At 40.8% G+C, this 13,454-nt stretch overlaps 1 protein-coding gene across 9 annotated transcripts in view; it reads right to left on the bottom strand.

Annotated features, from left to right (window-relative positions):
- NOSTRIN (nitric oxide synthase trafficking) overlaps positions 1–13,454 on the bottom strand; it is a 65,790-nt gene that overhangs the window by 14,235 nt on the left and 38,101 nt on the right. For all 9 annotated transcript variants that reach the window (XM_008544418.2, XM_008544427.2, XM_008544434.2 and 6 more), the window contains 2 exons: positions 12,413–12,511; positions 6,691–6,816 (listed from right to left, as the gene is read on the bottom strand). In XM_008544418.2, the coding sequence (XP_008542640.1) occupies positions 6,691–6,816; positions 12,413–12,511 (225 nt within the window). The remainder of the gene's footprint in view (positions 1–6,690; positions 6,817–12,412; positions 12,512–13,454) is intronic.

The raw sequence follows: 13,454 nt of genomic DNA, 5'->3' as shown, positions 1-13,454 counted from the left end.
ACTTGCTGATAGGAAGGGTAAACAAGATAGGAGGGAGGTCATGTTTGCTTTGTTAGCCATTAACATTTTAGATAAGTCAGTCGTTAGACTCTTGCCTCTCGCTGCCGGCTGGGCTGCTGACAGGTTGTTGGAAGGAGAGCGGGACGTTTGGCAGCTGGGCATCACGTGAGAAGGTCAGGTGGAGGTCAGGTGGAATACACAGGCGGGATTCCTAGGCCACATGGGGGTCGCGGGAGGCTGCTAAGCATGTGCCCAGAGGACTTTAGGCTTTGACAGAGGTGGCAGGTGTCCCAAACAACATGTCTCATCCGATTTTTATAAGGACAGGCCTGGGCATTCTTCCTTTATCCAGAGGCCAGCTTGGTTGCTGTCATACCTGCCATCCCACCAGACTCCATCCCACACTGTAAAGAGCGCTCAGCAGTAGTCTCTCACGAGGAAGGCTTTGAGCAAACTGGCGGGAGACGTTACCATAGAAAGTAAGAAGGGTGGACTACATCTCAAGGCCTGTGGTAGGGTGGGGGTGGGGGGATCCCAAAGGTCCTTGACTTCTCCCTTCCTGCCTCTCTTGGCACACCCGCAGGGCCTGCCAGCCTGATGCAGCACGGCGTTCCTTTACGTCCCTGAGTAGACTGCATCCACATTCTGTTGTTATTCCATCTACGGTATATAGTCATTTAAAACTTTTTAAAATTTATGTTTTTTATTTATGATAAAATTTATATAACAAAAAATTTTCCATTTTAACCATTTTTAAGTGTACAGTTTGGTGTCATTAAGTGTATTTACATTGCTGTGCAACCATCACCATCATCCGTCTCCAGAACTTTTTTCACTTTCCAAAACTGAAACTCTGCACCCATAATAAACAATAACTCAATAACCCCCACTGCCCCCTCTCCCCAGCCCCTAGTAACCACCATTCTACTTTCTCTCTCTATGAATTTGGCTACTCTAGGTGTCTCACATAAAAGGATTCATACAATATTTGTCCTTTTGTGTCTGGCTTATTCCACTCAGCATAAAGTCTTCCAGTTTCGTCCTTGTTGTAGCATCTGTCAGAATCTCCTTCCTCCTTAAGGCTGAATAATATTCCATTGTAGGTAAATACCACATTTTGTTTATCAGTATATAGTCATTTTAATGCTGCTACAAATACACACAGTAAAAAGCTCAGGCAGTAACTATGAACATGCATGTCAGTCACAGGCAAATTTTGATTCTGTGCCAAGCATCCTGCTATTTGAATCAGAGAGCCCGAAGCTCTGCTTCTCCATGGCCACCTTCTTTGTGGAGTCAAAACCCACACAATTTTTGTAAGCCAGTGGGAGCCAAATGCCTTTGTTTCTGCTGCTGGTCTTCTGGATCTTTTCCAAAATCATGGCGCCAGCCATTTGCATGTGGCCATGTGCCCTGTCACCCAGATAAAGCATTAAAGACCCAGAAGAGTATCCTATTAAACACAGTGCTTTTTCAAAGGGCAGAAATCATATGCCTCCTAACAAATATGTAAAACAAACTCTGCTCAGTGACTTGGACCTCAAGTGGGACAGTCTCCAAAAACTGTCTTTACACCACAGAAAAAGATCTAGAAAGCAGCTGTTCTAGTTTAGCACTATGAGCAAAGGACGGGAGAGAAAAGAAAAGCCAGGCTTTGGGAGCACAGTGTATCCTTAGTGGGCAGCTGTTGCTTTACTTGGACAAGTGCTGAGCCACTAGCCTCAGTCTGAGACTAGAATAAACAGTGTCCCTTGGTGGAGATGGTAATGTTTAACAGAATTTAATTACATTTCAGGGAAATCATTAAAATGATCTATGTTTGCTCATGAAAAGACGCTGAGATAAATTTCACTGTGCAAAAGGGAAATCCATATCTAATTTAATGAATTATTACTATCTATTATCTTGTTCTTTTTGTATAAAAGAGGTGGTAGAGAAGCAAAATCCTCTGGAGGAGCTCAGACTGTCCTCCTGTGCTTTCACAACAGCACACACGAGCAAAGCGTGTTCAAGAGCTATCAGGAATAGCGGATTTAGAGCTTGTGTGGGGCCCAGGCACTGTGATCATTCACATCCTTCATTCATTCTTTCCAGTTCCTGCTGTCCTCGCCTTTGGTTTGTACTACAGGAGGAGCGTGGAGGGACTTTGTTTTCATCTAGATTGCATTCATAAAACTGGACAAAGATATATCACGCTCTTTCTAGAGCAGGAACTCTCAAGCTTTAGTATGTCTAGCAATCACCTAGACCCCTTCCTGAAATCATTCAGAGGTTCTGACTCACTCCATCTAGGGAGGCACTCAGGAATCAGAATTTTAACGAGCTCCCTAGGTGCTTTGGGACGTTATCCTAGGGCCTTAATGGGCCACACACAAAAAAATCTTAAAATCTTTTCCAGTTCTTACGCCCAGAGATGACTGCTGTCAACATTTTGATGTATTTCATTTCATCAAGGTATGTGGTTATGAATGGTTTTATCTTTCTAGTTATCTCTCAATTATTCAAATTTGTATCCTATTTTTTTCCACTTAACATTATACATAAGCAGTTTCCCATGCTGTTAGTCTCCAAAACACCGTTTTAATTAATAGTCCACTGTCTAGAATGTATCAATTCATTTAGTCATTCCCTTAATGTTGACCATTTTAATTTTCTCTCTTTTATTTTTGATGTATTTTGAATTGAAATCTGTGGGGTTTTTTTCAGTTAATTTCCTCAAGGTGGATTTATAGAAAGGAGATTATAGTTTTTCAACTGAGATTCTAGGAGAGAATTAAGACCTAATGTCCCAAGGCACCCACTGTCCTCAAGGCACTCAATGCTATGAGTCACCATCTCTCCTCTGCATCTACAGTGGTACTAGTCACTACCATCCTTGGGAGAACTGAGGAAACTGTCACTCAAATTATTTTCTGTGTTCTGTGGTTCAGATGAGGAACACTGGTTGAGAATGGTAACATTTTTTAAGGCTCTTGATACTTATTGCAAATGGATTTCTAAAATAATTCCTTGAGTAAGTACTATCAATACCAAGCATTTGATTCTTGGTAATTCTTGGTAGTGTGGTTATTATTTTTCAAAATATATTACAGATTATTTCTACCAACTGAATTGTCTCTTCTTGGAAGGTAGGAAATATGACTTGAATATAGTATGATTATGAAATAATAAGACTAATTTTGACATGTGGTTTATGTAATTGGTTTCATTACTTGATAGCCACACTTGAGACTTTAAAATTTTTCTCATGGTATCTAGTAAACTACCATGAACATAGTTCAATGAATGTTCTCTGAAAGAATTTGTAAATCCAACCTGGAGAGTAAGAAGGGGTAAGAGAACACTTCATAGGAAGTTAAAATGAACTCTCATCTTTATAGAAGAATGGTGGGAGAATGGAGAAAAAATAAAACCGAATGATCCTGGTTGTCCCATTTCCACCTCTCACACTTAAAATAGAATTCCCTTTAATCCAATTCAGCCCACTTTTGTTATGTGTCTTCATGAATATAACATTTTACTCCTGAGTTTGTAAACAACAGAGAGCATAGTGCATAGTGTAATATGTGAGTCAATGACTTGTTGGTATGGATTGAGTATATACAAGCCAGGGAAATACAAAGTAAAGGACTCATTACTGGTTGGGGTGAGGCAAGGATGACTTGACAGAAGTAATCTCAAGTGGGTCGAATGGGCTTGGTTTGGCACTCAGGAGGCAGAGGAGAGCTCTAAGGAAGGTGGGATAAAAGGAACTGCATGAGCTAAAATGGAGGGGGAGTGAAATACCGGTGGCCTCCAGCCTGGTGGTAGCAGTAAGCCAGGATACAAGAAGGGTGAAAGGAAGTACTTCTTTTCCTTATGGAGAGTCCGACTTCCAGTAGACTCTCCATGTGACCTTCATTCTAATAAAACACCTAGGGTCTTAAACATTTTTAAAGCTGAGTTGAAAGGAGATCTTTTGAAATGTAAATAAATATATCTCTTGTCACCATCACGAAGACTTTATAAGCAAAGAAGATAATTTTCAAGATATTTCACTATAAAAGTTGGGACTGCTGAAAGGGGGATGGGGTGGAGGGAGAAGGCAGAGGAGGACCCTAACAGGAGAAAAGGAAACAGAGAAAAAGAAAGGAGAGACCTAGGAAGAGCCTCTGATAGTAAGGTTAGTTAGCAATAGCAATATCTAATACGTACTGAAGGCCAGCTGGATGTCAGCTACACCAGGAATCCTGGCAGCCATACTAGGTAAGAACCACAGTTGTCGTCTATTGCTGTGACATAGATAGAAGGATGAGAAGGACAGAGAAACTAAGGTTAAATAGTTTTCTCACAGCCCTTGAGGGGGGCCTGGAGGATGGAGTGGGAGCAGCAATTTCTCTCCCATTTCCCAATAGGGCTGTCCTAGGATGCCAGCCTCTGTGGAAAGGCCAGAGCTTCACTGAGAAATTCTAGGGGGCAGGAAAAATAAGAGGTCAGTTTGGAGAGTCAGGTTTCACATGGACAAAGCTGAAATTTAAGCCCTTGGCCTTTTGTCATCATCTTCATCTAAAACCTATTCGGCATAAGCAAGGTACGTACCAGGGCCCTATGTTTGAAGGGATAAATTAAAGAAGGGTTTCTTCTCATTTTTTCTCTTCTTTGACCCAAGTTTTCACTTCTCTTTTAATATCCCCCTTCTTCCCTAACTCTGAATCTATCCTACGTTGAAAGTGGAACAGCAAGAGACTCAGTACAGCCCTTCAATTTCTGCTTACCATGTGGCCTTCCCTCGCCCAGCTCTCGTTAGGGCAGAAGCATAGCACAGAGGTAAAGCTCGTGGCATCAGACTGCCAATGTTGAATCCCAGAACCTGGGTAAGTTACTTCATCTCTCTCAGTCTCAATTTCCTCACTATGAATTGAGAATAAAAGTATTACCTCTTCAGAATATTGTGGTGAATACATAGTGCACAAATGTAGGTTAATTGTACTTAACACAGTGCCTGCTCATACCCAGCACTTGTTACATATTAGCCATATTGCTCATACCCACATTACAGTGCTTATCAAATTGCATCATGATTGCTTCTTTTTGCAATCACACCTTGCCTTAAACATTATTATTATTTATTTTTTAAATTTTTTTGGTGAGGACGATTGGCCCTGAGCTAACATCTTTTGCCAATCTTCCTCTTCTTGCTTGAGGAAGATTGTCACCGAGCTAACATCTGTGCCAATGTTTCTCTATTTTGTATGTGGGACACCATCACTGCCTGGCTTGATTAGTAGTGTGTAGGTCCACACCCGGGATCCAAACTGGTAAACACCAGGCCACCAAAGTGGAGTGTGCAAACTTGGCCACTATGACACCAGCCTGGCCTCTAAACTTTTTTTTAACTTAAAACATGTGGAGAAAATAAAAACATTCATGTTCTTACCACCCAGAATTGAAAATTATTTAATTTGGTCATATTTAGATTGACTTACAAAAGAGAGCTAAGCTATTCAGAGATAGTTGAAATAAGTTTTGAGCCCGGGCTTTTTGTGCTGCTCTGCCAGGAGCTATCCACAAGCTGCGTGGCTGTATGTGGCAGCCCTGTTGAATTCCCACCATGAGCTCCACTGCCCTCATCCAACATAGACCCAGTCTATGTGTTTAAGTTTACAAACACATAGATAAACTCAGTATAGTTTGGGGTGTGAGTTTTTTAAATGTTTTAATTTACATCAATTGTATAAATAGTATTTCTTCAACATCATGTTTTTGAGGTTAATTCCTGTTTAAATATGGTTTTAATTCATGTTTTATTGCTATATATTAGTCTACGTCCTAAATTAGAGCACATTTTAAGATTAATTCCTCTATTTATAGGTACGAAGACTGTGTATAACTTTTTCTCACCATGCAATTATAAACAATTCTTCAATAAACATTCGTATACATACCCCTTGGTATACAGTTATAAATTTTTCTTCAGGATACTTGCCTAAAAGAGGAACTGCCATGTTGTGGGTGCATGCACATCTCAGTAACACTCCATATCACTAAATTATTCTCACTAGAAGGATACTAGAATTCTTGTTTCCCAACATCCCCGGCAACACTTAATATTGTCAATTTTTAATTTTTGCCAAATGATTGAGCATCTTTTCATATGTTCATTAGTGATTTTGATTTTCTCTTTTGTGATGTCCTTGTTCATACCTTTTGCTTATTTTTATTGGACGATTTGCAATGCTTTATATGTCTTCTTTACCACTAAACTCTGCACATCTCAAGAGTTGAGATGGCATTTATTCATTGCTATATCTCCAGTGCCCAACACAACGCCTGACATACAAAGGAACTCCATAGGTGATTACTGTATGAATCCGCTCTCAGGCCTACAACTCATTTCTGAGTACCCAACACTTAAGCCTTAACTTATACTTTACTTCGACGGCACTTTGTAATGTTAGCTGAGTGCTATTGTGTCCATTGAGAATTAGGAGCAGAAATCCTGGCCAATGATGCTTAATAAAGATTCACTGGTAATTGCATCCATGGAGAAAAATAATGAGAAGTAATGTGGTTTGTCTAAACTCACAATAGAAGGGAGTGTCACAGCTAAGGACGGGGATCATCAGACCAAGTAACTGTAGATCTAACCTCCATTTTCAAGGCCACACAGAGCTCCATGGAAGCAGAACAAAATGTGAATGGCTAACTTACCTGGTAGCAGTTTTCTAGTGTGTTCTCCCATTTCAGTCTGGTAGAACAGCCGGCCATGTTTTTTTCGTAGTAATTTTCATCTTCTTTTGTCAACCTCTCAGTCGATTTTTTCAGTTTATTGAGGAGCTAAAGTAAAACATCAGTGTCACATGTTGATTAACACATTTATGAAAGCCTTGTATAATTTCATATTAGGAATTATATGCAGCCAAATGATATATTTCTCATCTCCAAACTAAAGTCATAAACAGTAACTATAGATGACAAAACCAAAGACCTTCCTCAGAAAAAAATGGATATCAGAGCTGAAAGAAAACCTAAGGGCCTTTCAGTAAGATTCCTTCAATTTTTCACATGAGGAAATTGAGGTCTTTAAATATGCAATGTACCCACGTTTGTCAAATCAAGGAGGAGGCCAATGACAGGTGAGGAGAAGCAAGCACAGATGAAAAATCTCCAACTCAAGACTGTAATCCATCAGTGATTCGTGTAGTCTTATGCAGCAAATCCTTCAGGCCCCTGCATTTCTTACCAGCCCAGATGAAGACTTGCACCATCATTTAAGTTTTAGAACTCGGATTCGGCCGGCTACCATCCTGCCCAGCAACCTCCCTCCACTTTCACTATATGAACTCTGCAGTATAACTTTGGAATCAGACTTCAGGGTTAGAGTCCTGGTTCTGACTGCAGGTGAGTTACTTCACCTTCATGAACCACAGTTTTTTCTCCTCTGTGAGGGGCATGGTGATGTTCCTACTTCACTGGATTGCTTTGAGGATTCAAGCAGGTGATGCAGGTAAAGCTTGTGGCCCTCTGCCTGACAGCTGGTGTAGCACCCAAAGATTAGTGAGCATTATCATTACTAGTGAAGAGCCTGAGACGCGTGCCCATGTTCACTGCAACTTATGGGCAGCTTGACGGGTGCTATCCTTTCATCCTGCTCCCCAGCGATCTGCTCCTTCACAAAGAGCCCCCTCTTGCCCATCACCAAGATTGGCCATTCTGACGGTGAAATCTTCTGGAAAACCAAAATAATACAAAACTCTCTGGACAAGGGTAGCTGCAATTGATTTGCAAAATGCTCGGACAAGTAATTTCACATCTTTGAGAGAGAAGGAAGTAGGATTACATGGATGATTCTCAAACTTTAGTAGGCTCAGGAATAACTGGTGTGCTTATAAAATTGCAGATTTTGAGGGTCCCCCAAGTAGAAATATTGATTCAATAGTTCTGTAGAGGGATCGGAAAATCTGAATTTTCACCACCTCCTCAGATGATTCTGATGCAAATGGTCCTCAAACCACAGTTTAAGGAACGTGGAGGATCCCTCTGACTTAAGCAGTTTAGGAGTTTCAAGGACAGAGACAAGCTTTTAAGAATGATCCTCTTTATGTTTAAGGACATTTTGACTAACATTTCAGTTATGAAGAACATTCATCCAAAATACTGAATATTAATACCACTCACTCCATTATTCCAGTTGATATGCTAGCCATTCAACTGTCCCTGGGCTCTGATGTATGACGTACACAGGACACACTTGGTTTTGCACATTAAGTGTAATGAACCACGTTTATCTATAGAAACATGAGCACGTGAATTTTAACCTGATAATAATATAGTGAAAGGGCTGAAAGTGTGCCATGGCTATACTTTGCTAAATCATTGTCCTTAGATTCTTATTGACAATGCTCAGACCCCCCTAGCAATGAGATCTGAGTCACTTTTGAGATTACCACTCACATTCATTAGCCTGCACTATACAGCTATTGACTAAAAGTTTATGCTCAGCAAATAGGCCCAAATAGATATTTAAAAAGCACCTAGAGGGGCTGGCCCCGTGGCCGAGTGGTTAAGTTCGCGCGCTCCGCTGCAGGCGGCCCAGTGTTTCGTTAGTTCGAATCCTGGGCGCGGACATGGCACTGCTCATCAGACCACGCTGAGGCAGCGTCCCACATGCCACAACTAGAAGAACCCACAACGAAGAATACACAACTATGTACCGGGGGGCTTTGGGGAGAAAAAGGAAAAAATAAAATCTTAAAAAAAATAAATAAATAAAAAAATAAAAGAAAATAAAAAAATAAAAAGCACCTAGACTCTTACATTCTTGTTTAAGGAACTTCTCAGAAACCATTACTAAAATCTGTCAAACACTGAATTCTTTTTCTTTCTTCTTTTCTTTCTCTTGGAACAAACCTCTCATTCATTCATTCATTCATTCATCAAACACTTATTGAGTGACACAATGTGTCATGTACAAGGCTTTTGGACTAGTAAGGGGAAAAAGATAGGTTCCCTCTCTAGTCAGGGACCCACACAGGCCATTACTATCCTGTGTAATAGATCCCATGGTGATATAAGTATTCACCATGACAGGTATCTAAACTAACCTTGGAATTAAAATAACGTTGAAGCCAAGACTTGGCACATAGTAAGTGCTCACAGAAATGATCCCTGTAGGAATAAAACTAAAATGAAAGTAGGAATTGGTGAGGCAAAATAGCATGGAATGATAATGAAAAAATTTGGGGTAAGGTTGGAGCACAGATTGAGAAAGAGAATAGCTAGAGATGATGCTGAACAACAGCAAAGGTCAAGTCAGGGAGTCAGGGTCAAATAAGGGCCATGTAAAGGCATTTGTGCTTTATTCTGAGGTCACTGGGAAGTTCTTGAAGTCTTTCAAAAGGTGAATGATATCCTCAGATTCAAGGTTTAGATTCAAGCCTGGCTGGTACATGGGAAATAGACAGGAGGAGGCAACCCTGAGAGCCAGGAGACCCATTTGTGGTGGCCCGGGAGAGGGGAGTGGCAGTGGAGACAGACTTAAGTAGATAAATTCAAGAAGAATTTAATTTAGGAGTTGGAATCAGGAGGATATGGTGGGTGGTCACATTCAAGGATATAGAAAACACAGAAATAAAGAATGTTTTTGGTGGAGGGAAGTGATGGTTTTGATTTGGGGTATTGAGTTTGAGGTGCCAGAAAACAGTTTAGAGACTGGTTTGGGCTCGAGATACAAACTTGGTATTGTCAGCATAGATAGGGTTGTCGAAGCCTTGAGAGTATATTTATTGAGTACTTGATATTGAGAGTTCTGTGTTGGACAATGGAGATACAATGCTGAATAAAAAGAATGAGGCCCAGGAGAGAAATTATCAGGAACAGCAATAGATAAAGGCCAGGCAGAAAAAGGGAAGTCCATAAAAGAGTCTAAGAAAACATTGCCAGAAAGGAAAACCAAAAGAGTAAGATGTTGCTGAATAAGAGAATTAAAAGAAGAGAGTGTTTTTAGAAGGGGAAGTCTATAATGTTTAATGCTTCCAAGAAGTTAAATAAGATAAGAATTGGAAACTATCCATTGGTTTTAGCCACAAGGATGGCATTGTTTTCAATGGCAAGAACACTCTTAGGAGAATGATGGGGAAGGTTTGATTGGGTGGTTTGAGGAGTAAATAGGAGATGAGGAAGTGGAGACAGAGCACAGACAACCCTTTCAATAAATCTTACTGTAAAAAGAAGGAGAGGTAAAAAAAAATGAGAGGTAATATCTGGAAAGGAACAGGAATAGGGCCATGGAAAGGTGTCTCCCTGACTCTCCCTACCCTCCTAAGATAGGAGGCAGTTGAAAAGACTGGTGTGAAGCAACTCAGAGAGGGAGATGTCCAAGATACAGGAGAGAGGGGACTAATAGAGAGAAGGGTCTCTGAGAGGCAGGATGGGATGGGAGTCGGAGCACACGGTGAAGAACTGGCCTATCTCATTGCACATACGACTCCAGGAGGCAGGAGGCTGTGCTGATTTCTATTTACTCTATGAGGCAGCAGGCAAGACAGTCTGCTGAGAGTAGGTGGTGAGGATGGAGGTGCGAGAAGAATGGAGATTTAGACAAGCTTCTGGTGGGAACAAGGACTGCTGAGCAGGAAAACAGAAAGAATTGCTGAGCAGTACAGAACACACTCAGCTCAGGTTGGAGATCAGGGGTGCCTCTATATGAGATGCAAAAATGAATGCTGCTTCAGGCATTTAGCTTTAAGACTTAAAAAAAAAAAAAGGCTGCCAGTAAAGCAATGAAGGTGGTAGGGGTCTGTGACGTAATGATAGCCAAGGGCTATGGTTATAGGATCAGCTGCAGGAGGGCAGGGGTTGACCATGGACTTCAACCTCCCAGGAAGCTGCAAATGAAGGAAGGAAGAGGAAATTCACCACTTAGCTGCCCATGCTTTTTCTTTGTTATTGCTTGACATCAATAAAGAATAGCTTCTAATGAGGGCTCCGTATGCCTATGACAGGTCCTGGTGCTTAGCATTTTAACGCACTGGGGGTTTGCCTCCTCCAAAGCTCTCTCATTATTCAATACTTGTTATGATCATTTCAAACTGTGAAGACTGACATGTGAAGAAATAAGAACCTTGTAAAATCTTGCTAACAATGAATTTAAGTTATTCAACTAATAGTTTCTTCAGGAGCAATGATAGTGTTACTTGCAATGACAATTTTATTTTTCTTTTAAGAATGTTTTGGGTTGCAGTCGTGCTGCCTGCATTTCCTTAAGGGGACTCCATCTTTTGGGGAAAGATATTGACTATTTCAGAGGTTTCCAATCTGGGGCACATACCACAAGAAGTGTGCAAGATAATCTACTGGGGTGCAAGCAGAAAATATTTGATTTTGATTTTCTGCTTGCACTCCACAATGATTTGTGTTCATTTTTGTCTAAAAGCAGTTATCAAGCTTACTCTTGTTAAATACATGAATTGACGTTGGTGCCCATACACGGCCAGTTGCGGATTCTGAAGTGTCCTGGAGGAAGAGTGGGAATTTTACAACATCAGAAACTGATGTGGGCTCTCACAAATGTCTTCACTTTCACCATCCTGAGACAATGGCCATCGGCATGTGTCTGGATCATGTCGATTTACAGATGTATTATCTAGCTTCATTAGGTCAATACGCACAAAATTAACAACTGCCTTAAAAAGATTTCTCCTTAGAAGCTGTGGATTGACATTGATACTAACAACGTGAGCGCAGGAAGCCACAGGAAAGTGTGGGAGCGGATGGTTCTCCTGCTCTTGATTATGAGGGCATCATCTCCCACAGGAAGAGGCAAACACCGGGATGATCTAGCGAGATCTGACACGAAGCTGACCAAAAAACTTAAAATTATCAAGAAGACTATTAGAAATATGAATTTATATTTACTATGGTTAAGGCTGAACTTTACTCCAAATGTATATTTTGCCTGGAAATGTCACTTAATGATTATATGAAAACATCATGATTAGCTAATTACTTAAAATATTATTGCATCTTTATCTCATCCTTGAAGCACTTGTACTTTTTTATGTTTTACAATGTTCATATTAATATAATATATAATGTACTATATATAATACACAACATACATAAAGATATTATATTCCATATATGTGTATAGATTTTTTTACTTATTTGGGGTGTGAGCTGAGAAATTTAACAGGGCTCCCTATTAAAACATTTGGACACCATTGGTCTAATTTATCATCTGTCAAAAATGCTTTTTAAAAATATATGTGGACCAGGAATAATTTAGAATCCCTTCTCATACTCTGCCACACTCCATCTCTGCAGAGACCCCACAGAGAGGCGGGAATCAGCCAGTTCTCTTGCATTCATAGCTAAGGGCAGAAAGCCCACCCGTCTCCAAGCCACATGCACCCAGCTGACCATGACAGGTTACCTTCTGCTTCTCCTTTTCCGTTACAGTTTGCTTGGAGCTTTCTACAAGATGGAAAAGTGCTTCATGCTTCTTGGTACTCACCATTAATTTCTTCTTGGCCTAAAGTGTAAAACATACAAAAAAATTAGAAAGGAGCAGAAACTGACGTCAAGAGAACACTCTTCTGTTCTGGCACAAGTCAAGCTCATGTGCTAGCTTGAATGACTGTGTACTTTTAGTTCTTTTCTGCCCTCACTTCAAAATCTATCTAAAATATCAGAGCAGCTAACATTTTGCCCTGAGAACTACTGTGCGTTTTTCCGTTATATTGAGTACATTCAAGAAGGTTAAACATTTTATTAAATCACCAAAGGCCTGCAAGCCTCCAAAACACTGTTATAGCTAGCATAATGGAAGGAAATGGCTTTGCCACAAAAAATATCACAACAAACATGGACAACTGCCTGCATCATTCTTTTAAATCAACCTGGGCCACAACTGAGGTTGTTTTAAAATGCTCTCTTAAGACTTACAGCAAAGGGGAAATTTTGCTCCTTGATGCCCAGGCTTGAGAGCTAGGTGCTTGGCTGGCATCACATGGAATGCCCTCCGTTTATGGGGGGGTGGGTGCAAGGGGTGGGGGGGGCGACAGGAAGGAAGAAGTGTTCAACCTTGCTGATGCCTCAAATCTCAGAGTGCCTTATGATTCAGGCGATCATTTCCTATCCTACACAGTTCTAACTTGGCAGAAGATGATGCTCCAGAGATAAAATAAAGAAACAGTTTGGTTTGAGTTGGATTCAGCCTGTTCAGGAACTGAGTTGGTTGAAAGACTGTTTGGTTTTCCACCTCAAGGTTGCAAGGACTGTAAAACCAGATAAGGAAGGGAAAGCTCAGGTCTCTCTTTCCTTAGGAATCAGAGGCAAAGCCTTTTGAAGGTCTCTAAACAGGGAGCCTCTACAAAAGGGAATTGAGGGAACAAGAAGCTCAGAGACCCTCTTCCTCCACCTTCACTTGGTCACATGCCCGCTGATAAATGAGAGCATGAGGCGAGAACATTTAG

The sequence above is a fragment of the Equus przewalskii genome, chromosome 17 (genome assembly GCF_037783145.1).
Source record: "Equus przewalskii isolate Varuska chromosome 17, EquPr2, whole genome shotgun sequence".
NCBI classification, from domain to species: domain Eukaryota; kingdom Metazoa; phylum Chordata; class Mammalia; order Perissodactyla; family Equidae; genus Equus; species Equus przewalskii.
The sequence above is the reverse complement of the archived record's forward strand: the minus strand, read 5'-3'. Positions and strand labels throughout refer to the sequence as shown.